The sequence below is a fragment of the Amaranthus tricolor genome, chromosome 2 (assembly GCF_026212465.1).
Source record: "Amaranthus tricolor cultivar Red isolate AtriRed21 chromosome 2, ASM2621246v1, whole genome shotgun sequence".
In the NCBI taxonomy this organism is placed as follows: Eukaryota; Viridiplantae; Streptophyta; class Magnoliopsida; order Caryophyllales; family Amaranthaceae; genus Amaranthus; species Amaranthus tricolor.
Window position 1 is genome coordinate 10,835,301 of NC_080048.1, and position 25,531 is coordinate 10,860,831.

General features: G+C 36.3%; 1 protein-coding gene, 1 non-coding gene and 1 pseudogene across 2 annotated transcripts; 2 read left to right on the forward strand and 1 right to left on the reverse strand.

Annotated features, from left to right (window-relative positions):
* Positions 1-4,563: 4,563 nt before the first annotated feature.
* Positions 4,564-8,612, forward strand: LOC130805280 (rho GDP-dissociation inhibitor 1-like). The gene is made up of 5 exons (XM_057669976.1): positions 4,564-5,198; positions 5,308-5,374; positions 6,232-6,450; positions 6,531-6,655; positions 8,303-8,612. Exons 1-5 carry the CDS (start codon positions 4,986-4,988, stop codon positions 8,378-8,380), a joined length of 702 nt encoding a protein of 233 aa, XP_057525959.1. The 5' UTR covers positions 4,564-4,985; the 3' UTR covers positions 8,381-8,612.
* An 11,033-nt stretch (positions 8,613-19,645) lies between these two features.
* On the reverse strand, positions 19,646-25,251 carry LOC130805281 (uncharacterized; annotated as a pseudogene).
* On the forward strand, positions 24,521-24,626 carry LOC130807101 (small nucleolar RNA R71). Its single transcript, XR_009040473.1, has one exon. It is a non-coding gene; the product is annotated as a small nucleolar RNA R71 (small nucleolar RNA).
* Positions 25,252-25,531: the final 280 nt, after the last annotated feature.

Consider the following 25,531-nt stretch of genomic DNA (forward strand, 5'->3'; position numbering starts at 1 on the left):
GAAGTTTTACCATCGCTTGGGCCAGAAAACGTATGATGAGGTCCGAAAAGAGTGGGTGGATGCGGGTTTATACCCCAATCAAAGTTCATCCACACCCTCATCTACGACTACCTCCGCATCCTTGAATACTCCTGCTAGAGATCGGGTGCGTGATTGGTATTGTGGGCTTCATTCCCGAGATGCAAGTGGTAAATTTACCATTAATGATCCAGGAACGAAGAAGGTTGCTGATGCTGTGGTGAGTTTTGAAATTATTAAGTATATTCTTGATTTGTTTTGTATTCTTTGGCTTTGATGTACTTATACTAATTGCTATATATGTCACTTTTTATTTGAACAGATAGGCTGGAAGGAAAAAAAAGCTACGGAGGAGTTCACCCCAAGAGGCAATGTTGACGCATTGCATATGGTCTTAGGGAAAGACCACAGTGGGCGGGTAGTCGGAAAAGGAAGCGTCCGCGTGGGGTTACAGAAGGCATTCGGCAAAGAGTGTGTTGCTACTTAATTGCATGCTCACACTAATTAATTGTATAAATTGAAATAGCAAAAGAGTCCAAAGGGATCTTGGAGAGAGGTCGGTTCCTCAGCAAAGGTGTCGACTGGGTCAAAGTCGATGCAAAGCACTCTAATTTTGACTGATGAGGAGCTAAAAGATCTCTCTCAAGATTGCAAATGGCTGCATTATTGTGCATCTCGCATAAGTGAGGAGGACCCACTCATTCTGAACCTGCTGAAGGAGCAATACTGCTTTTTAGAGAGCCCGTTTGTAATTATTGGTCCTAGTGACATCAGGCAATTTTTGAGAGGAGAGATGCTGAACGTAGCTCTTTTCCATGTCTACATGAGGTGATGTTCATTATCTTACAAGTTAGGCATTGTTGTTTAATTGTTTTAATAACCGAATTACTAAAAAAATTTTCTTATTTGTGAGTTTAGTGCGGCTTACGAGGAGCTAAATTCTTGCGAACCTCCAATAAAAATTGGATGGTTTTGTCCTGAGTCGATTTCGGGTACTAAATGTGTAAATGATCCAGATGACGTCAGAGCATACATTGAGACTACTTTGACTAATTCCCTTGCATCTAAACACACGTTCATTCTGGCTCCATATACGGAAGAGTAAGTTTTATTTTTGAAATTGAACTTATCTTTTGATTTTTAAAGTCACATAATCTCTAATTTGTTGATTTTAAATTTGCGTTTGTAGTTTGCATTGGATACTTTTGGTCATATGTCCTTTAACGAACACTGTGCACGTCTTCGACTCATTACAAAAACCTTATAGCCCGCCTCGCAACACAAAATTCAAAGCGTTGTTGAATGCGTACGTAATATTAATTATTTTACCAATTTGATTTAATTAAGTGTTATATAGATATATAAATAGTATTACTTTTCCCATGCGTTTCAGCACAATGAAAAAAGTGTGTGGACAAATGGGATCTACGTCCAGAACCACATTTTCAAAATGGACAGCAATAAAGGTACACAAATTCGATTTTATGCGTTTTTAACCGTTTTTGGCACTTTCGCGCGTAAAGTAGCTCAAACTTGGTTTGTTTTGCACGAAAATTGGCACACCACACTATTTGGTATATATTATTGTGTTGAAGTGGTTAGAATTGAAAATCATAGTCATATGCAAGAAATTACGTGTTAAGTTGCGATTTTATGCGTTTTTAAGCGTTTTTGTCAATTTCGCGCGTAAAGTAGCTCAAACTAGGTTTGTTATGCACGAAACTTGGCACACAACACTATTTGGTATATATTATAGTGTGTAAGTGGTTAGATTTGAAAATCATAGTCATATGCTAGAAATTACGTGTTAAGTTGCGATTTTATGCGTTTTTAACCGTTTTTAGCATTTTCGCGCGTAAAGTAGCTCAAACTTGGTTTGTTTTGCACGAAACTTGGCACACAACACTATTTGGTATATATTATTGTGTTGAATTTTTTAGAATTGAAAATCGTAGTCATATGCTAGAAATTACGTGTTAAGTTGCGATTTTATGCGTTTTTAACCGTTTTTAACACTTTTGCGCATAAAAGTAGCTCAAACTTGGTTTTGATGCGAAACCGGGGCTGATTAAGGCCTTGGTTATGCAAGGATTAATGTTGCGCAAAAGCTTTGAATAATGACACAAACAAAAACTACAAATGATCATGAAAAGAACACGAAACAACCACAAACACTTAGACAATTCTGATCTAGCAAACTGTCGAGCAGCCCTCCTTCAGCTTAGCTTCTAGGAGTCCACGGGGATTGTTAGAATGGTTTTAGGACCTTGATAGCTAGATCCAAGTACCAAGATTCCATTTCCACTTTAGCCTAGGTCCTGGATGCATAGGTCTGGTCTCCACGTGTCGTGCAAGGTGGTCTGGCCATTAGTTTGCTACTGTGTCGTGAGGTCTGTATGCAGCCTTGTGTGGGCTCCTTTGGTATCTTCATTTCATACAACCACATTTGTATCAGATTTGCACGAAACTTGGCACACAACACTATTTGGTATATATTATTGTGTTGAAGTGGTTAGAATTGAAAATCATAGTCATATGCAAGAAATTACGTGTTAAGTTGCGATTTTATGCGTTTTTAAGCGTTTTTTTCAATTTCGCGCGTAAAGTAGCTCAAACTTGGTTTGTTATGCACGAAACTTGGCACACAACACTATTTGGTATATATTATAGTGTGTAAGTGGTTAGATTTGAAAATCATAGTCATATGCTAGAAATTACGTGTTAAGTTGCGATTTTATGCGTTTTTAACCGTTTTTAGCATTTTCGCGCGTAAAGTAGCTCAAACTTGGTTTGTTTTGCACGAAACTTGGCACACAACACTATTTGGTATATATTATTGTGTTGAAGTGGTTAGAATTAAAAATCGTAGTCATATGCTAGAAATTACGTGTTACGTTGCGATTTTATGCGTTTTTAACCGTTTTTGACACTAACATCTATTTTCTCTTAGTGCTTTTAACAACCTTCTTCTTCCGTTGAATGCGGCTACTACGCGCTGAAGTACATGGACGATATTATAAAATCCGTGAAGGAGTTTGGAGTCGAAAATATAGATGCCGCACGTATTTGTTACGTTCTTAAATAATTATTGGTAAAATCTAATGTTTATATATTAATCTTTTATTTTTATATTATATTATAGGTTTTAAATGACATTCCGAGGGAAACACGCCCTTTGAGAAGTGGAGAGATGCGCGAATTACAAACACTTCAAATTACAAATATTCAAAGAGGATATACAAAAAAAATCAAGAACAACATTTCAACTTTTCAAACTTCAAATTACAAACACTAAGATTAAGAATTTAAGATTAACAAATAGCACATTAACAATTTAAAATTAACAAATATTCAAAGAGGATATACAAAAAAAATCAAGAACAACATTTCAACTTTTCAAAATTTAAAGTACAAACTTTTCAAGATTAAGAATTTAAGATTAACACTAAGATAAAGATTAGAATAAGATTAATATTAGGATTTAGGATAAAGAGTGAAAATACCTTAAACAAAACCAAAAGAGAGTGCGGCAGTGTTCGTCTGTGATGGTTTGATGGAGGACATGAGGAGCAGCCCGCGGTGGTGGCGTGGTGCGGGAGTGCGGCGACGACAGTGGAGGTGGTGGTGGAGGAAGAGTTGTGTAGAGTTTTTAGGGTTAGAGTGAAAGAGAGTTGAGTAGAGTGAGAGTAAGAGAGGAAATTGAGACTTTGAGAGGGAAGGGAATTCGAGTATCAGTGACTATTCTGAAGTTCAGAATTTCAATTTTTTTATTTAATTTTTTTTTTAAAAAAACGTGTCCTTGACTCTTGTCGTATCCCTTGCCGTGTCCGGGTGTCCGGAAAAATATTAAAATATTGGACATTTCATTTGGCGTGTCGGACACGGATTTTCATGTGTCCGTCGCGTGTCCGACATGCGACACGCCTGTTTAGTGCCGTGTCCGTGTATCACAGGTTATAAGTAGATTGTGGTGGTTGATTAGTAAGTGGTTGTGCTGGTGGATTAGTTGCATTATTGGGACTTGGCATTGAGTTTTCATTTATATGGGTATTATTTGGATTATGTCTTCGCAGTTGGTTTGAACCACTATTAGTTGGATTGGTAGTAACAGATATACAATTTTCTTCAAAGATAATGTATAGAACAGTATTAGTAACACCTTGAATAATAATATTGATACCGTTTGATTGTTGGTCCATATTGTGGCTAAAAAAAATGTTATAATGTGTTAAAAAAAATATTACCTGTTTGGATTTTTTGAAAGCGAAAAATGGTACTGATAACGTGTTAAAAGGTAGAGAGAATATAAAGAGAAAAGTAGTATAAGAGATTGATAAACTTATATAGATCTATTTTCTATTTCATTGTGATTCTCAGTATTACAAGAAGATGCACATATGTATAGTGCAAGATATAAAAAAAAAAGTGTGTTATTATTAAAGAGGATAGAAACAAAAACAACTCAATGCATTCATGAGTTGTCAAGTCAATTGCTAAGAATCCATAATTGATAATTATAGGCAAATTGAAAGTAATAGTGACGCTCACGATGTTCGTCATGTTAGTGCGCCACACGACCAAGATCTATATTTTTTTTTCCACTCTTAACTTATGAGTATGTTTCTCGCTCCTTTCGGATCGCCACAATTTCCTCACTTTTCAGCTCTCAAACTCCAAAGCCAAAGGTTTTCCCCTTCATCTCTCTAATCAGTTAGCCAACTACCCACAACAACAACCACTAATCCAACACAACAATTCTCAACTTCTCTCTTTTGACTTTTTTTCTTTTGTTTTTTCCTTTTGCTTCTCATTCTTCTGTTTCATTCATTCCATTTTCAGCCCCCCATTGTCACACTCACAATATTTCTTCAGTTTTAGCTCACCATTGTCACAATCTGGGGTGTTCCTTTTTATTTTTATCTGTTTTACTTTTTTTTTTTTGGTATTTATTCTTTTAGATTTACAATATGGGGTTTGATGAGAAGAAGGAAATTGGAGAGAAAAGTGAAGCAGAGAAAGAGATTGTTAACCAAGATAATGAAGAATCAGAGAAACTTGGTAGGCAAACGAGTGAGAATTCTATCTGTACAACTGACCATGAACATGAAGATGAAGATTATGATGGTAAAATTGATTTGGGTCCTCAATATACCATTAAAGAGCAATTGGAAAAAGATAAGGTCTATTATTATTAATTTTTTAAATGTATTTTTGTTTCCAATTTATTATAAGATATTTCAGTTAATTATGATAATCTAATTTGCACTTACTCTGGAATTGAGAATACAGGATGATGAGAGTTTGAGAAAGTGGAAGGAACAACTCCTTGGAAGTGTTGATTTGAATGAAATTGGAGGTATATTTATCCTAATCATTTTTTCCCATTATCAATAAAAATATATTACAATAGTTTTATGAAATTTTATTTTATTTATAAAAAGCTAGGTAAATGCAATTAATATCCTTGATCTATATTGCAGAGTATTTAAAGATCATAATATTTAGCATTCACTGTATTACGGATAATCGTGAGAATCAGTTCAATTAAGTAGGCATTTGATTTTTTTTTTTTTTTTTTTTTTTGTAAATGAGAGAAAATATTGATTAACTGGTAATTTAACTAGTTTTGTTATTTTTAGATTGTATGAGAACGTCTCATCATAAAATGAGTCCACACAACCAATTCATTTATTTAATTGATCGCTTTAAAATTTTAAAATTGTAAGATTTTAAGAAATCAATTTAAGGTTAAGATTATAAGGGATTACTTAACACTATAAAAAAGATCTATTTGTAAGTGATCATTTTAAGGTTATAAATAAAAATTTTAATATTCAACGATTGATTTAAGTAGAAGGGTACTTGAAAAAATAATGGTGCGATGGCATATAAATAGGCCCAACTCTTCTAAACTTATGCTTTTATGGGTTATTCAACAAGTAGCATGCAACATATGATGATAACTCCTTGTTTTTGCTCTTTACGGGAAGGTTCTGTCCAAGATGATGATTGGCACAAAATAGTATATTGAATAATTGCTTTAAATGCATTAGAAACATTGAGCATTATTTTGTTTTCCCAGTAAAAAAGGAAAAAGTGATGATTATACTAAAACTTTTGTCTAAAATGAAAACAATATACTTGCAAACTTTCTATTGTTTTAATATTTCATTCTCTTTTCCATGAAATAAAATCAGTCCTTAATTATTGCAGAAAGTTTGGAACCAGAAGTGAAGATTCTAAGTCTTACGATTCTCACACCAGACAGGCCGGCCATCTATCTTCCGATGCCTGAGGATGGAAAACCGAAATCACCTTGGTTTACATTGAAGGAAGGTAGTCGTTACAAATTGAAATTTACGTTTCAGGTTAACAACAACATTGTTCTTGGCCTTAAGTACGCCAACACTGTATGGAAAACTGGAATAAAAGGTTTTGTTTTCTAACTAATTATATCAAATATTGAACATTAAAATTGAAAACATTGGACTTATAACTGAACGTAATTTTAGTGGATAGCACAAAGGAGATGCTTGGAACGTTTAGTCCTCAAGCAGAACCATATGATCATGAGATGCCAGAAGAGACTACTCCTTCGGGTTATTTTGCCCGTGGATCATACTCTGCAAGAACAAAGGTCAGCCTCATTCTGTAAACTACGATTTATCTGCTTTTATGTGCAAGCTTCGTTTCATTAATGGTTCCACATCTTTTTCTAACTGTTAAATTCAACAATTGCCTGCGATTTTTTGGTTTTATCTTATTGAGAAGATAGGTAAAAATCATTTCAAAAGCGTAAGCTCATGGTTTACGCGTTAGGATAAGTTATATACTCTAACGGAAATCATTTCAGAGAACGGTTGCATGATTAAATGAGGTTAATGGTAATAAATTTGAATTGAGCTTGTTTTATTTCTCTGAACATCTTACATTGCTGTTTAAAGTATACTATATTGCCCTGATCATCTTTTATAATTTTAGAGTGATCACTTATAACCTTAAAAAGACAAGTTACACTTCTAAATTGATTAATAAAAGAAATTAACTAATTATATAGGCTCGTTTCATAGTGAGACGATCTCATACAAGACTTGCTATTAAACAATACCTTTTATCCTTGAACAATGTAGGTGGCCATCCTGTCCCATTTCCAGAATCTTGGTATTATTAGGGCCTCAACAATCTTGCATGTTCTTTGGGATATATTGATGGTGACCAACATTCATGTAAAAGATGTGAAATGCCTTGTTTTCATTTATTGTTTTGTGGCCCTGTCTTGGGGGTACCATGCTCCCCATTTGGATCTGAGAATTAATTATATGATTTTATATACTACCATTAAAATTTAAATACATCATGCTTAGTAAAATACCGATCCTCAAAATATTTACTAGGCACATTTTATATCGTTGTTGATGTTAGAGTATAAAACATATCCTGAATCAACCATTAGCTTAAGCGATTGAGTTGATTCTAGGAATGACAATGGGTCGGACTCGGTTCGGATTGTACATACTCCGACTTTGCTCCGGATTTTAGTCGAACTTTTTTTTTCAGTCCACCTCCACTCGGAGTCGGATTATGCATACTCCAAGTTTGCCCCGACTCGGACTCTCGGACCTCCAACGGAGCCGGATACTGAGTCGGATTATTATCAAATTTTATCGTTATGATATTGTACTAATGATTTAAAGCACACGAAGTTAACAAAATATATTTTTCAAATACAATTTAGCAAAAAAAAATATGTGCTTTGAATTCAAGTTTAACATCAGAAATATTCCTAATATTACAATTTAACAAAATTTTCTTGCATTTTAATTTGGCATATTTTATTTCTCTTGATCTGATTTGTCGTATTTTGATTGATTGATCTAAATAAAAATACCAAGTAGTTTTTCAAAATTGAAAATTACAATTAGTATGAGAGAGCTTGAATAAGTCACGTCTAGAGTTTTAAAGGAAACAAAATATTGGGTTAAAAGTCAAATTTAAAGTCGGATTTCCTTCAGGGTCGGAGTCGGGTCGGAGTGTCGGAACTTTAATAAGGTCCAACTCCGGTCCGTCTCTAACTCGGATTCGGATCGTGAAGTCGGAGTTGGAGTCGGATAACCTTTTCTTCGGACTCGAATCGGATTATTCTTCTCGGATCGAGTCGGATTCGGACTAAATTGCCATCCCTAATTGATTCCTTGACAGTTGATTTCTTTGATAATGCATTTGACAAAATTTCCTGCAAATCCCAAGTAGGCCATTAATAAACGAAGAATCATTTATTTTGCAGTTCCTTGATGATGATAAGAAATGCTACTTGGAGATCAATTACACATTCGACATTCGTAAAGATTGGTCAAGTACATGAGTCAAGATATTTGGGGATGATCATCAAAACTCTCTTAGCTTGACCAGATCATTTCAACCTATGCAACATTTCGTTGTTTTAAACATAAGATGGGGGAAAGGATGAAGGAAAGAAACAAAAATGTTGGAAGATTTTGTTGTGTAGTAGGAGTAGCTGCCTTTGTTGTTTCTGCACCAATCTGATTCTTGGTGCGTCCAAACAATTTTAATTCTATTGGAAATTTCTTTATTCATCCTGGTCTTTGTATCATATGATTACGGCTAACCAAGGTTGTTAAAAATTAAAATCGTGTTTGGGATTGAAGAATTGTAGATTCTACGATTCTAATTGTATCCATCAAGTTGAATCGGGGTTAAAATCATTTCTGAGTAAAATTGCTAGTAAAGTCGTTAGAATCAGTTAAAATCGTAGAATTGTACGATTTTAACGATTTTATAAAATGAGCATTTCAGGCGCAAATTCTGAAATTGTACTCCATAGGTCATCTTTTCACCATTCTTCGTCATTTTTATAATTATTCTCATCATTTTTTTCTTCTTCATATTTACTCAAGTTTTTGGGTCATTTATCCCCATTCCCACTTGTAAGTGATTTTTTTCTTTCTAATTTCTTTCTTTTATTTATAATTGTAGTAATTGTTATTCCTTATTTTTTTTTTACTATTTTGATTTCTGATTTATCATAATGTTTGGTTGATTTTGATTTGTCTACCTTTCATCCTTATTTATTATTCTTCTTTTGTTTTGATTTTGTTACGAATTAAAGATTTCTTTTTCATTACATATTGTTTTAATTTATGTCATTTTTTGCTTAACTGGACAAGTCGCTGTAACACCCCGATATTTTTCCGATATATTAAATGATTTACTAATAATATTATTACTATTATTCTTTTTTAGAAGAGTAGTTTTTTTTATTTATTTTGTTATTGGGTTAGATCATGAAATTTCAACTTTTAAGGCAATTAAAACCATTTTAAGCCCAAACCTTTTTCCCTAACCTATCTTTAATTTCAAAAAAAAAAAAAGAGGGAAGTTGGAGAGTTGACCGGCCATTTGGGGTATGATGGGAGATTTGCAACCCCTTGTAAGAATATTGAAAGATCAAAAATTATTGCCTTGAATAATTGTTTCCTTAATTCCTTTATTTCCTTAATCTTCCTAATTACCTTAGTCTCATCATTAGCATTCTTCTTTCAAAACTCTTAGAATACTCAAGGAAAAAAAATATATTCTTCTTCAAACTCCCTCTACTCACGCCTAGTATCATCATTTTGTTCATCAATTGGTGTTTTGTTCTTGTGCAAATTGTGAGTAAATTCTTAACCTAGTTTTATTTTTAAGTTTTAATTTAAATTTCTATGATTTTTTTTTATGTGTGTTATTTTATAATTTATGATTTGTTTATGATTTAAAATTCATGTATGAAAGTATGGTGTATTTTTCTATCTAAATTAATGTATGGTTTTAGGGTTTTAGATATGTTTGTTTGATGGATGATTGAAAAGTATATATATATATATATATATATATATATATATATATATATATATATATATATATATATATATATATATATATATATATATATATATATATATATATATATATATATATATATATATATATATATATATATTTAAAAGGATGCTCATAGAAAAAAAATGTATGTGGTGTTAGAAATTTATTTTTATTGATTAATAGGAGGAATTTATAATGTTGGTAGAGAAATATACATGTATATATGTGATGTATATGTGTGTGTACATTTGTGTAAAAAGAATTGTTTTTGAGGAAAAAAAAATAATAATTAATTAAAATTTATTTTTGTAGATGATCATGAAAATTGTGTAAATTTTGTTGTTTATATTTAATAGGAAATAAAGCATTGAAATTTATATTTTTTGTGATAAAAAAAATGAAATGACAAAATCCCGTAGGTTTTGAAAATGGTGAAAAAAAATGTGTTTTTGGAACATTTTTGGCTTTGAAATTAGGTTAAAAATACTTATACTATGTTATAAATTATGGAAGTTGGTACCCGGGGGTTTTGACGCCTTCCGGACGTAACGGTGAAGTCGGATTTTCAGTTTGACAGTTTTAAGTTGTGTTTCTGGACAGATTATGTATGCTGTCCTGTTTTGTGCATTTACCATGTTATAGTATGTGATGGATGTTCATGTTGTGTGTGGTATTCTAGGTATGGGTGTAATTGTATATGTGTGTTATGGATGATTTGAGGAAAATGTGTGTGTGTGCTTATTTCCCGAATACGATTGAACCTTGTAGGAAGTCGATTCGTGACCGGGAATTGATTAAGACGCTTGTGAGTTGGATATCTTGCTTAAGGTATGTACACGCAGCGAAGTTCGCATTTAGTCGATGTATCATATAATAATGGTATACAAAAGTAAAGCATGGATATATATAATATGAATAATGTTATCTTTCCGAATAAATAATTTTTGATACATTGTTTGATAACCAGAGGTAGTATGACCTCACTAACCTTAAAAGTGGACGTAGTATGACGTCAATTGGTGGAAATGAAATACTCACGGTATATGGGGGCATTATGAGCCACCGCGGGGGTATGCATAGTTAACCATAGGCACCGAAGTAAGGCGAGTGTCTATGGTAGAGACTTGCTTAGGGGTTAGCTCCCCCTAATGTAATGTCTCACTTATGGAGATTGGAGTTGTACCGGCAGTATGGCTGGATAGTACAGCAGTATGGCTGACTAATCTTTATATGAAAATAATTATTCTTTACTAGCATGATCGCAGCGTACTTTTTCTGCAAATTGACAGCTTTTAAATTAAAAACTTTCTCTTGTTAATATTTATTTGGTATGCGACGTTTGCTGACGTGTACCTTTGATCTTAACGATCCTGCGATGATGTTGTTTCCTATCTGGGCAATGACTAGCAGTAAGTTAAGTTGCAGGTCTGGGGAGTGAGGATTGACCCTTGGAGAAATAAATCATTAGGATATAGAAGTCTTGATAAGAACTTCTAATTAAGTTTAAAGAACATTTGGTTTTATGAGGCGATTTTCGTTCTCAAGTTGTAATAAGTAGATTTAACTTTTCGTTCTTATCCGCTGCTAAGAATTTCTTATATCTAGTAGTTCATAATAACACTAATAGAACTCGATTCGCAAGCTTCCCTTAACTTCAAATCCGTTTTAACTGCCTTCTAACATCCCAGTTTGACTCGGACAATATTTATTTCGTTTTTAAAAAGTTCATCTTCTCTTTTCGTACGACCCAAGTTATTCCGAGATGTTACAGTCGCTATTAACAATATGTTTGGGTTTTTTTGTTATGATTTTGATCGTGTATTATTTGATTTTTATTTGAACTTCTTCCTTTGAATTTTTTTCATTTTATGTTATATTATTTTCTTTATGTTACAATAAATAAATTGTTTGTCTAATATTGTTACTAAGTTCTTATTGTTTTTCAAATTCACTTAAAATGTAAACTACTGCAAAAAAAGTTTTCATGGTGGTGAAAATTATTTTTTGCACTCTATTCGTCAAGGTTTGTATAGATCTTAAATATATTTGTCTGTTTTTTGTTAAAGGATCATTTACCAACTACAACCTTAATGTTTAGGCCTTTTCCATTAAACAACCATGAAATGTTTTTTACAAACAACAACCTTCAAATTACCAAAATCGACATCGATACAGCCACTTCACCGGATGACCTGCTAAATAATTGTTGATCAAGGTAAATGACCTTTGACTTTCAATTTTATTTATCTAACTTAATTTACCCAATTAAAACCCTTCTTTCGCAACCTCTCTCTAACCCTTCCCAATCACCACCATTCTTCCCCCAACTTCTTACTCACTAACCTAGTTTCCAAAGAAGAGCGCAAAGCAAGGTCAAACTGAACTTGCGCGTCCCCAAACATATCCGAAGGGCAAGTCCTCAACGCGTAAAATAACCTCCCAACCCCAGCGCAATTGCAAAAAAGGAAAAGCACACATTGCCGATCATGAAGTTCGCTAAGAGCTGCCATGAGCTCGATGCTAGAAACCTGCTTTAAGGAAAAATCACTGCAAAAACTCTAATCCGTACTCACAGGGCCACCATAGAGTTCCCCCTTGCACAAGGGCGGGATATGTTAGGTGGGAAGACTCCAGGCTCTTTACTTCTAGGGTCCTCCTTAGGCTAGAAAAGTTCAATTTTGTCCACATTAAGTAATAAACGACGAGATTGCCCATCCTCCTCAATAATTTGTAGGGCCTTGGCGATCATGAGGGTGTCCCCGAAAATAGTACCATGATAAAGATACCAAGCCTGGAGGTTTAGGTTTACAAGACTGATGAGTTTTCAAAACCAAGGGGTGTAGGATAAGGGCAAAAGGTAAAGGGCCTAAAGGGTCACCTTGTTGAACAAATCTGTAGGACTAGAGAACAGAGTCACCTTAATATAACCTAGCGGGTTGGGAGTAGCAAAACTCCACCTAAGGAGCAAGAGAGGGGCATTAGATCCTTGTTTCCGATAACATGACACTCCTATCTACAAGATCAAAAGCATAAAAGAAATCCACCAAAGCCATAGAGATACCAACAACATCACCTTCCCATTCAACAAGCTTGTTAACAGAATGAAGAATAGCCTCACTACCCCTTATGTGCTGACCCCGAATTGAAAATCTTCAAAGTAAGCATACATGGGTTTTTCCTACAACTAATGCGACCACCTTAGACATAAGCCTACGCAACACTGTGGCAACAACAATAGGGCGGATACCATCCCCTGGCTTAACCATAGGGGTGAGAGGAGCAATAGCTATAAAACTTCCAAGCACACTAGGACACTTTCCATCAAACAACAAATTGACTACCTTAGTGATAGATCACATCACACCATCAAGAATAGCTGACGCAGCACCACTCAGCATGTTCACAAGATAATGAGCTATAAGCCCATTCTTGCCACATGAGGTTCCTTTAGGGTATCTATGTATCCTATTCAATACCTCATCTTTGGTCACAGAAAGAGCTCCCTCGTTACAAGGGATAGAGTGTAGAACCGGTAGGGGCGTGAGAAGGGTGCTTAGATTCAAGAACCTCGAGGTTCTTTGGGAAAAAAGATGCCACATCGGAAAAAGACAACACCTTTTTGGCAGTAATATAGTGTCCATCCCCAAGCTTACGTTTACATTGATACAAATTGGAATCTTCAAGGTTACTAACCTTCTTAGCACCAGCAAAGGGGAGAGATCATGATCATCATCAAACCAAGTGTATCCCGCCTATAGAAATCTATGGCCAAGGTCTGAAAGGGAAGGACAACAACAACTCATACCCACAAAGAAGAGTGCCCCAAAAGAGTCCCCGACTCGAGAAAGAATAAGATAAGCTTCTGCAACTGATGGTGTAACACCCCGGCCCAACGGACCACTAATGACTACCAATAGAGACTGTAGACTGGCCCCACAGACCAACACAAGTCTTTCCAGCGCACTTTGGACTCACTCGTGCGCACCTAGGAAAACTTCTTAAGAGGTCACACATCCTAAAATTGCTCCCCACCAAGCACGCTTAACTGTGGAGTACTGCTTAGCAAATGGGCTCTTATGAAAAAAAGATGCACCTTGTTAATATGAGTAGTCTATCAATCCCTTTTTAAAGCTATTTCTGGGGTATCACAGATGGGGCCGAGTGCAGCTGAAGCTAACTCTGCAAGTCTACATCTTATCACACACAAGCGTGACCCTTAGAAATATGATAAATATACATAGAATTCATATCGATAAAATAAAATAAAGTAAAAAAATTAAAAATGAAAATGAAAACAATAATAATCATAGTAATAGCAACGAGCTAGTAAAAGTCAGAGAACAAGAACACCAATAGGTAAGCGAAGAACGAATTAGTAGTCTAAAACATGGATAAGGCACCTCCACCTACTCGAATCCCTGGTTAGGTCCTTAGAGAGGTTTAATTCATGCAAGTCAACTTTTATTTGCTCATCCCAAGTTCTCCTAAGTCTTCTTCGACTTCTCTTACCCTCTACTATGATGTTCTTTATCCTCCTCACAGGGACGTTGCAAGTCTTTCTCTGCACATGTCCAAACCACCTCTATCTATTTTCGCGCATTTTTTGCAGAAATAGGGGCAACCCCTAGTTTGTCTCTAAACTCTTAGTTCTTAATTCGATCCAGCAAAGGGAACAAATACCTCACCTAAATCATCCAAAACCAAACAAAGCCTGTCGCTAAGATCCCAACTGTAACAGGCTCAAAATTCTTAATCTTCATCTTCCGATTAATTATTTTGAATTTTTAATTCGAATTCCTAATCCTTTGGTTAAATTCAAATCACCTTTAATTCCTAAACATTTTTTTGATATTGTAATTTCTTCCAAATATTAAACTTATAAAAAAAATTTTCTTAAATTTCTTTATACGCACTAAAATATTATTTTATTATTTTATCCTACGAAAAGTAAAATTTTAATATTATATTTACGGTTTTGTTAAAACGTTACGTTTTTAATTTCGTTTCCTTAAACTAACTTTACTAATCATTTTAACCTTACAACTTTGATTTAATTATTTTATACCTAAAAATTAACCATATTTTTATTATTAAATTTAAGTATAGTTTTAACCAAAATTTTCTACGTAAACTATCATATTTTCATAATCAATCCTTAATCATGCTTACCCATTATTCTAAAACATATTCACTTGTATAAACTAGAACAAATATTTGACGAACTAAAATCCTTTCTATAGTAACCCATGATATTCATCACTTACATAAGCTATCACCATTTCCTTACACAGATTAACCTTCTTTTACACTTCAAACTTTTACACATTCACTTACACACTCTAAATTACTTACACAAATAAACCTTGTTCTATACTCCTAATACTCTTTTTCATACAATCTAATGAACTACAAAGTTGACCAAACCCATTATAAATACCCCCTTAGCCATGAGATCACTTACACCACCATCATCAAATCTTTCTACCATTCTTTCTTATATCTTCACTTAATTAAAATCTTACTAACATTATACCCTTGTTATTAGTTGAAGAATCAAATGAAAATGGAGCTTGATTTTATCACTTCTTAAGCCAATAATCATCAACTTTTGAAAAGTCAAGTATTTTAAGAGCTTGGATATCATTTTTTTTTGTTAATTGAAGATCTACTTCTTTGAAGCTTGGAGCCTTGAAGACCTTCTCTTTTGGAGCTTATTTCTTTGAGTTCTTATTTTCCTACATTTATTCCCTTGCTTTGTTTAGTACCACCATTGGAGGAAAATGGTACACATTTTCTTAACTCTCACGTTATGAAATATTTATTTATGGTTACTTGATAAAATAAAAAACATAATCAACATAATTTTATTTTAGTCATTTAAGCTTTACATTGTTATATTAAAGTCATATCAAATTTAGTGATATTTTTCTAAAAACAATAATACTTTAGGGGCTCTGAAATGAAAGCCTTAAGCAGGTTCAACAATGAAAAACAAATGAAAAATATAAGCAAAAGATGAACACAAGTGTATATGATGTATCTTGAATATCTCCCCCTTAAATATAGTTTATTATATTGAATTCAACAATTACAATTATAATAAACCTCCCCTTATCTTGATAACAACTCTCTCAAGATCACTATATTAATTCTATGAAGAACACTCTCAAGTTTCTTACAAAGAAATAGCCCTCTCAACAATATGTGTTTGTGGTGAATGTTTCTATGAGTGATGAATCCTATTTATAGACAAGGTATTCATTACTCTTAGGATTCCCTCATAAATCACCATAAACGCACTTGTAACACCCTAATTAATATGTTAATGACCATAGTAATAAACATCACAATAAACATTACATTGAATAAGGAAGTAATGCACTTATTCAATGACTACACTTATAGTTCTGACCAAAACAGAATCCTATGTAGTCTGCTCGACTACCGCTCGATTGAGCCACTACCTCGCTCGGTCGAGCGAGCCTTCAGTGAGGCTACTGACTTGTTCTGGCCATTTCGCTCGACCAACACACTTCCACTCGACCCTACATCAGGTCGAGTAAGCTTTTGATATCCTCTTTCCTGTTGCTTCGACCAAGCAACCCTCATTAACCATTCCAAACTTCAAACCATTCACATACGACACATCTTTATCGACCCCCTCTGAAATACAAGACAAAGCATGTTCGATTAAATGTTCAAAGTTAACGTCATTCATATGAATATTGGCATTTTTTTTAACAATCTTCCCTTCAAGTCCATGATAGGTCGTTTTACTACCAAAAATAATTCCTAATTCACCTAACTAGTATAGTTGGGAAAGTAGGGTCGAACCACTGTGGAAGGACAAATGAAGTTACAATTTAAATTAAGTTCACTATTGTTAACGATCGAATGTTGGATTTTTGGTTATCTAAGTAGAACGCAAAAATAAGAGATGAATAGAATTCAATAATTAAAAACCTAGGGCTAAAAGGATCCACTATGCATAGATCATGATTCATGAACAACAATTGGGATAGGAATGAATATAGGCGAAGGAAGATGTTGCTCTCGCAAACAAATTCGACAATTAAACAATAAAACAAGCTATCGCGATTAAAGCTTAATTGTTCAAAGAAGGAAATCGTTCACTCAAACTCGCAACTCTCGCTTATAGAATTGAGCGAATAAAACTTGCAAATTGGCCAAACATGCAATCAATCTAGAACCCATCAATTGAATCACCTAAACAAACCAAATTTAAATCCTAAAATCAAACAAGAATCATGACCTTTTGCATAGTTTCACCAAACCCTAGAAATAAAACTACTCACTAAGCATATTGAAACTAACAAGAGATTCAACAATGAAATTCATGCAGAAATTCAAATTTAAATTTAATAGAGAAACAAGCATTCAAAGATAACAATAATAACCAAGAACAAGAAATTAGGATTGAAATCAATACCTCCAATATAATTAAAATTACAATGTCGAAGCGTTGATTAACAATCCCTCAAAGCAAGTAATATGATAAATCTCTTTCACTACCAAACCCTCAAAACAGAGAAAAAAAACTTAACCCCCTGGAAATTCTCCTCAAAAGCTATTTATATCCTCCTCCAAAGAGATCGGAGGATACGGAAGTTACTAAAAAAAAATAACTGCTTGACCCGGCCGGGTATGTGGAAACCCGGGCGGGTGCGAAGCATAACTAAATCTCAAAGGTCAAAAATTTTCTAAGTCCAGGAGTAAACCCGGCCGGGTATGTGGAAACCCGCCCGGGTACGCAGCTGAGCATTTTAATCTTCAATAGAGGCCTGGCCGGGTATGTGGGAACCCACCCGGGTATGAGAGGCTCACCCGGCCGGGTATGTGGAAACCCGGCCGGGTGCCTGTGGCAACTTTTTCTTCCGAATAACATCTTCAAATTCTTCTAAGTATCAAGTGCAAACCCGGTCGGGTATGTGGAAACCCGGCCGGGTATGAGAGGCTCACCCGGCCGGGTATGAGGAAACCCACCCGGGTATGAGACCTGGTCAGCACAAAAATGACCTTTGAGTAGCTTATGACCTTCCAACTTGCAAATCTCGCTCCAAGAGTCGATTCCTAGCATAATTAGAGCTTTGTAACTACAAAATAGATAAGAAACAAACACTCCAACCAAGCATAAAAACCAATAGAAAATTGAGCAAAATACGCGAGAAATGCTATGAAAATACAATGGGGGCATGGTAGAAAATAATATATAAAATACACACATCAAACTCCCCCGAGCCGAACCTTTGCTTGTCCTCAAGCAAACAAGACAAGGTTCTAAGAATAAAAGTATGCTTCACCCTATAAAAGCAACATCGCAAAACGCTTATGATCACATTCTCTCAATCAAAGCATTCAAATAGTTCAATACCAATCCAAGAGTAAAATATCATACAAGCGAATTCAAGCCTTATCACCAAGAAATAACGAGGAATCAAGAAAAGAGTTCTCACGGGTGACACTCCTCTATCTGTGGCGAGTATAAAATGTACTCGATCGCTCTCCGCCCACAAATATGCAAAAGATGTGCATATGAATCAATTTTTGTAGCCTAAAATGCTAATAAGGCACCCTCCCATCTCAACAACACTCACGTGTTTAAAAGGGGAAATTATATCACTCGACCTATCGAAGTCGACTCGAAATGCAACACATACTCTCAGATCTTGGCAAGGTATTAAATCGAGGAGGCACATATAACTGCATGATTATCAAGAAGGTCTTTATTGGGCTTGTAATGGGGTTTGGGTCAAAGGTAGGATTCAATTTGAAAATATGCGAGCTAAAAGTCTATTTTGGGGGAGCATAATCTAGAAAGTAACGTAGCCAAAAAATGAGGCGAAAACAACTCCAAATAACTTCAACTCATAACTACCGAACCAACCCAACTAATGGAAAGCACCGTCATATCATCATCAAATTATAAGAGATTTACAACTTACGAAGGCGAAAATGTACAATAAAATAAAAGATGTGAGACAAATTTTTCTTTCTTTCTTTTTTTTTTTTTTTTTTTTTTTTTTTTTTGAAACTACATAAATATGAATAATGAAAAGATGGTAACATATGACAAACCAAGAAGATTTTTCTCTCTTTTTTTTTTTTTTTTTTTTTTTTTTTTGAAATTGATGGGTGAATGAGTAGAATAAAAGAATGGGTAAGAAGAAAGTAGTAGGAATTGGGTTAATGTAGTTGGAGGGTGAAAATTAAAAATAAAAAGAGAAATGTGTAAAGATTGAGATTTGAAGGAATGGGTGAAATTGATGAAAAAGAACTAGTGAATGGAAAAGAGAATGAGAAGAGGATGAGGATGGGGAAATTTTTAGGTGTTTTTGATGAATGAAAAGTGGAAAATTTGAGGAAAGAGAGTTAGGAAAGTTGAGAGTAATGGTGGAAGAGAGAGAAAATGATGGAGGAAGAAGATGAAGTGGTGAGTGAAGTGTGAATGAGGGAAAGGAAAGAAAGAAAAAAAATATAACCGGTGAGGGAGGAGACCGGACCCGGGCGGGTGAGTGAAGACCCGGGCGGGTTTGGGTGCAGAAGAAAAACCGGGCGGGTGAGAGAAACCCGGGCGGGTCCGCGTAGTGTTTCTTTTTCTTCTGTTAACCTGGAGAATACCCGGGCGGGTGAGAAGAAACCCGGGCGGGTCCGGGCACTTTTTTTTTTTTTCTTTTTCTTCTTTTCTTCTTCTCTTTTTTTTTTTTTTTTTTTTTATAATTGATGTGAACTCTGAAATCGGGTTACCTCCCGACAAGTGCTGGTTTTTAAGGTCCCGCACGACCCTTTTGTTCGACCAACTTAAGAGGGTGAAGAAGGATGAAGGTGGATAACTTCCATCGTTCCAACAACATTTCCTTCATGGTAAAGCTTTAAACGTTGTCCATTGACCTTGAAAACATCACCTTTTTCATTTTTCAATTCCACGGAGCCGAACTTATGCACATTAGTAACCAAAAAAGGACCAGACCATCTAGACTTTAGCTTTCCGGGAAAGAACTTGAGTCGAGAATTGAACAATAACACCTTATCTCCCTTTGCAAACTCTCTTGGGAGGATCTTCTTATCATGCCATTTCTTAGTTTTCTCCTTGTAAATCCGAGCACTGTCATAGGCGGACAATCGAAACTCATCTAACTCATTAAGTTGAAGAAGCCTCTTCTCCCCTGCTAACTTGTTATCCATGTTAAGCTCGCGAATTGCCCAATGAGCTTTGTACTCTAACTCGACGGGAAGATGACAGGATTTTCCGTACACAAGCCGGTATGGGGAGGTGCCAATAGGTGTTTTGAAAGCTGTTCTGTAGGCCCAAAGCGTGTCATCAAGCTTCATACTCCAATCTTTCCTAGACTTTGCAACCACCTTTTCTAGTATAGATTTGATCTCGCGGTTGGAAATCTCAACTTGACCGCTTGTTTGGGGATGATATGCAAGTCCAGTACGATGATAAACTTCATACTTCTTGAGAAGAGAATCTAACTTTCGTTCATGAAAATGCGAACCACCATCACTAATGAGAGCTCTAGGAACCCCAAATCTCGGAAATATGACCTTGCTTAGAAGCCGGATGACCACTTTAGAATCATTGGTGGGAGATGCGATTGCTTCGACCCACTTAGAGACATAGTCGACAGCGACCAAAATGTAGCAATTCCCATTAGAAGATGGAAAAGGTCCCATATAATCGACACCCCAAACGTCAAAAATTTCGACCTCAAGAATACCAGTTTGGGGCATCTCATGCCGCCTCGAAATGTTGCCGGTCCTCTGGCAAGAATCACATGACATAACAAAAGACTGAGCATCCTTGAACATCGTGGGCCAAAAGAAACCAGACTCATTCAGCTTGCGAACGGTTTTATCTGGCCCATGATGTCCCCCATAGGGTGAGCTGTGGCAGCGCTGGAGGATCCCATGGACCTCCCACTCAGGAATGCACCTGCGATAAATTCCATCTGCACACTCACGGAAAAGAAAAGGATCATCCCAAAAATAATATCTAACATCATGCAAGAACCTTTTCTTTTGTTGGTAGGACAAATCAGGAGGCAAAATGCCGCCTACCACATAGTTAGCATAATCTGCAAACCACGGACCCTGTGATGTGACTGCAAACAACTGATCATCAGGAAAAGAATCATCAATAGAGGAGGAGATCTTACCATCATCATACCTGATTCTAGACAGGTGGTCTGCAACTACATTCTCTGCTCCTTTCTTATCACGAATCTCAATATCAAACTCCTAAAGTAAGAGAATCCACCTAATAAGCCTTGGTTTGGCTTCCTTCTTAGCAAGAAGGTACTTTAAAGCTGCATGGTCAGTATACACAATAACCTTGGAACCAAGAAGATATGATCTAAATTTTTCTAAGGCATAAATAACAGCTAAAAGTTCCTTCTCTGTGGTGGCGTAGTTGACCTGAGCCTCATCCAAAGTCTTGCTAGCATAATAAATGGCATGCAAGACCTTGTCCTTTCTTTGCCCGAGCACAGCTCCAACCGCAAAATCACTTGCATCGCACATAATCTCGAATGGGAGTTCCCAATCGGGAGGGCGAATGATGGGTGCGGTTATGAGAGCTTGCTTTATCCTGTTAAAAGACTCAGCACATTCCTCAGTAAAGTCAAAAGGTGCATCTTTAAGAAGAAGTTGGGTTAGTGGTTTAGCAATTTTAGAAAAATCTTGAATAAAGCGGCGGTAAAACCCCGCATGACCAAGAAAACTCCTTACCCCTTTCACATTGACTGGTGGTGGTAATTGCTCAATCACCTGTACCTTGGCTTGATCTACATGTATGCCCTTATCAGAAATAATGTGGCCAAGAACCACACCCTCAGTCACCATAAAGTGACACTTCTCCCAATTTAAAACCAAATTACATTCTTCACATCTTTTCAAAACTTTAGTGAGATTAGCCAAACAAGATTCAAAAGAACTACCATATACACTAAAGTCATCCATAAAAACTTCCATGATAGACTCTATGAAATGAGAAAAAATGCTCATCATGCAACGCTGAAATGTAGCTGGTGCATTACATAACCCAAATGGAATTCTACGATATGCAAAAGTACCATAAGGACAAGTGAATGTTGTCTTCTCTTGGTCATCAGGATGAATGGGAATTTGGAAGAATCCAGAATAACCATCCAAATAACAAAAATATCTATGACAAGCTAACCTTTCAAGCATTTGATCAATGAAGGGGAGAGGGAAATGATCCTTATGAGTAGCTAAATTCAGTCTCCTGTAATCAATGCACATGCGCCAACCAGTGACAGTTCTAGTGGGAATTAATTCATTTTTATCATTTTTAACAACAGTCATCCCACCTTTTTTTGGAACCACTTGCACAGGACTTACCCACTTAGATGCAGCAATAGGAAAAATAATGCCTGCGTCAAGTAGTTTCAATACCTCACTTTTCACGACTTCTTGCATGTTAGGGTTTAAGCGCCTTTGTGGTTGAATACAAGGCTTGTGATCTTCTTCTAAATGAATCCTATGCATGCAAAAGTCGGGACTAATACCTTTCAAATCATCAACACTATACCCAATGGCCTTCTTATGATTTTTCAGAACATCTAAAAGTTGGGAAAGCTGGGCATCATTGAGTGTAGTGCTGACGATAACAGGATGGAGCTCTTGCTCATCAAGAAAAACATACTTAAGATGGGAAGGGAGAGGTTTTAGTTCGGGCTTCTTTACCTCAACTTTGCATACAGGCCGAACTAACCTCTGCACTCTCTTGCCTTTGCTGTGACTAAGCTCTTCATTACAAAGAGCTTGTTCAATAGCATCAATTTCAGTCTTCCAAATGCTAGCATCACCTGTAGAAGATTCAAGACAAAGAACGGCCTCCAAAGGATCTTTCATAAGAGTTAGGGGCAAGTTATCATGACAAATCACATCAACTACATCAATAGCATAGCATTTTTTCTCAAGCATGGGACCTTTCAAAGCATTGCTCAAATTGAAAGTTATATTGTCATCCCCCACAGAAAGTGTAAGTCTACCATTTTTCACATCAATAACTGCTCCTGTCGTATGAAGGAAAGGTCTTCCTAAAATAATAGGAATTTGTCGATCTTCCTCCATATCAAGAACAAAATCAACAGGGATATAAAACTTACCTACCCTAACAGGGACGTCCTCTAAAATACCCAAAGGATATTTAACAGAACGGTCGGCCATTTGTAAAGTAATATTGGTAACTTTTAGATCTCCCATTTTCAGTTTAGAACAGACAGAAAAAGGCATTACACTGACACTGGCTCCTAAATCACATAAAGCTTTATCAATAAACAGTGTCCCAATGTGACAGGGGATGGAGAAACTACCAGGATCTTTCAGTTTTGGAGGGGATTTGTTTTGTAGCAAAGCACTACATTGTTCAGTAAAAGCAACTGTTTCCACCTCACTAAAGGCTCTTTTCCTAGTCAATATGTCCTTCATGAATTTAGCATAAGCAGGCACTTGTGTGATTAATTCAGTAAAAGGAACTGTTACCTGCAAATTCTTAACTACCTCCAAGAACTTACCGAATTGTTTGTCAAGCTTGCTCTTTACTTGGCGGTTGGGAAAAGGAAGTGTGATGGGAGGCACTTGCAATGCCTCTTCTTTTGCTTTCTCTTTCTCGTGCACTGCCTCAGAAGGTGCTTCATCAATAACCACTTTAGGAATGCCCACTTCTTTCGAATTTGACTCTTCATTGTGAGGCATGGGCGGCTCATCATAACTCAACCCGCTCCTTGTAGTGATTGCATTGGCGGTCTCCTTGCCATGTGGTTGAGTGGGTTGGCCGGGCAATGCTCCTGCTTGTCTAGAGGAGCTAGATGCAGCCAATTGAGCAACTTGAGTTTCAAGCATTTTATTGTGAGTACCGAGTTGCTCAAGCTGTTTGGCCATTTGGGCCATCATGTTTTTCAACTCCCCCAATTCGGATTGGGGTTGTTGGTTCTGAAAATGCTGCTGTTGATGGCCTTGAGGAGGCCTTTGGAAACCGGGTGGTCCTTGATTGGGCTGATATTGCTGATGTTGCCCATAATGTTGTTGTGGTGCTTGTGGTGGAAAATGTTGTTGTTGAGGATTTAACACATTGTTACTGCGATATGACAGGTTAGGATGATTCCGAATTCCAGGATAGTAGCTATTGTTGTTGAAAGGAGGACGAGCTTGAAAAGCATTGACTTGCTCTGGCACCCCCATAGCTCCATTGGGATTAACGGAACACTCCATTAGAGAATGACCATGCACACCGCAATAATCACAAGCAACTCCACCTTGGCTAGAGGTAGCCATAGCATTGACGGGCATAGATGTATTAGCATTCATGCGCATCCCATCAATTTTCGCATTCAAAGCTGAGATTTGTGATGATAGAAGGGAATAAGTTTCAACTTCATGCTTCCCCTTCCTTGGTGCTTGAGCTGCGCGCCTAGATGAGCTATTCCATTGATTTTCAGCAAGAGTATCCAAGAGTGAAATAGCCTCAGAAGTTTGTTTGTTCATGAAAGAGCCGCCAGCCGCACCATCTACCATCCTCTTAGTCTCATTATCAAGACCATTATAAAAAGATTGCATAAGAAATTCCTTCTCTATAACGTGATGAGGGCACATATATTGGTAATCTTTGAATCTCTCCCACGCATCATGAAAAGTCTCCCCCGCATCTTGTGAGAAACTATAGAGCTTAACTCTGTAGTCGTGAGTCTTATAACCGGGATAATACTTCACTAGAAAAGCATCAGACAGTTGCGCCCAAGTAGTAATGGTGTTGGGAAGAGAGTTATACCAACGTTGAGCCTTGCCTGCTAAAGAGAAACGAAAGAGGTACAAGTAGAGCTCGTCGTCAGTCATCCCAGTAATCTTTTGTAGAGAACATGCTTGAAGGAATTTCTGCAGATGATCGACGGGTTCATCATTGTCAAGACCATAGAACTGATTTCCCGTGATCATATTCATAACATGGGATTTGATGTCAAAGTTTCCAGCATTAGTAGTCGGCAACCTAATCCCCGCGGTAACATTGCTAGCCTTGGGCTGTGTAGACTGCCTAAGAGTTCTCTCAGGAGCCTGACCTGCCATGTCAAGAGATTGAGAGGCTTGTTGAGCTTGTTTACGAGCCTCCGCCCTCCTTTTCTTCGCACTTGCGTGTGTTCTACGAGCAGTTGCCTCAACCTCAGGATCAAAAAGCAAAGGTTGCTTGTTGGTACTCCTGGTCATACACAAAAACACTAGAACAAACGTAAATACGCTCGAAGAACAGTTGTTCCTCGAGTGGGTTAGCAAAAGCAAACACTAAATTCAAAAAGTAAAATTGTTGACCTTCCCCGGCAACGGCGCCAAATTTTAATAGGTCGTTTTACTACCAAAAATAATTCCTAATTCACCTAACTAGTATAGTTGGGAAAGTAGGGTCGAACCACTGTGGAAGGACAAATGAAGTTACAATTTAAATTAAGTTCACTATTGTTAACGATCGAATGTTGGATTTTTGGTTATCTAAGTAGAACGCAAAAATAAGAGATGAATAGAATTCAATAATTAAAAACCTAGGGCTAAAAGGATCCACTATGCATAGATCATGATTCATGAACAACAATTGGGA

Coding starts and splice junctions, on each gene's coding strand:
- LOC130805280 (XM_057669976.1), top strand. CDS start 4,986: ATGGGGTTTGATGAGAAGAAGGAAATTGGAGAGAAAAGTGAAGCAGAG. Junction 5,375..6,231: donor TGATTTGAATGAAATTGGAG/GTATATTTATCC, acceptor TAATTATTGCAG/AAAGTTTGGAACCAGAAGTG. Junction 6,451..6,530: donor ATGGAAAACTGGAATAAAAG/GTTTTGTTTTCT, acceptor ACGTAATTTTAG/TGGATAGCACAAAGGAGATG.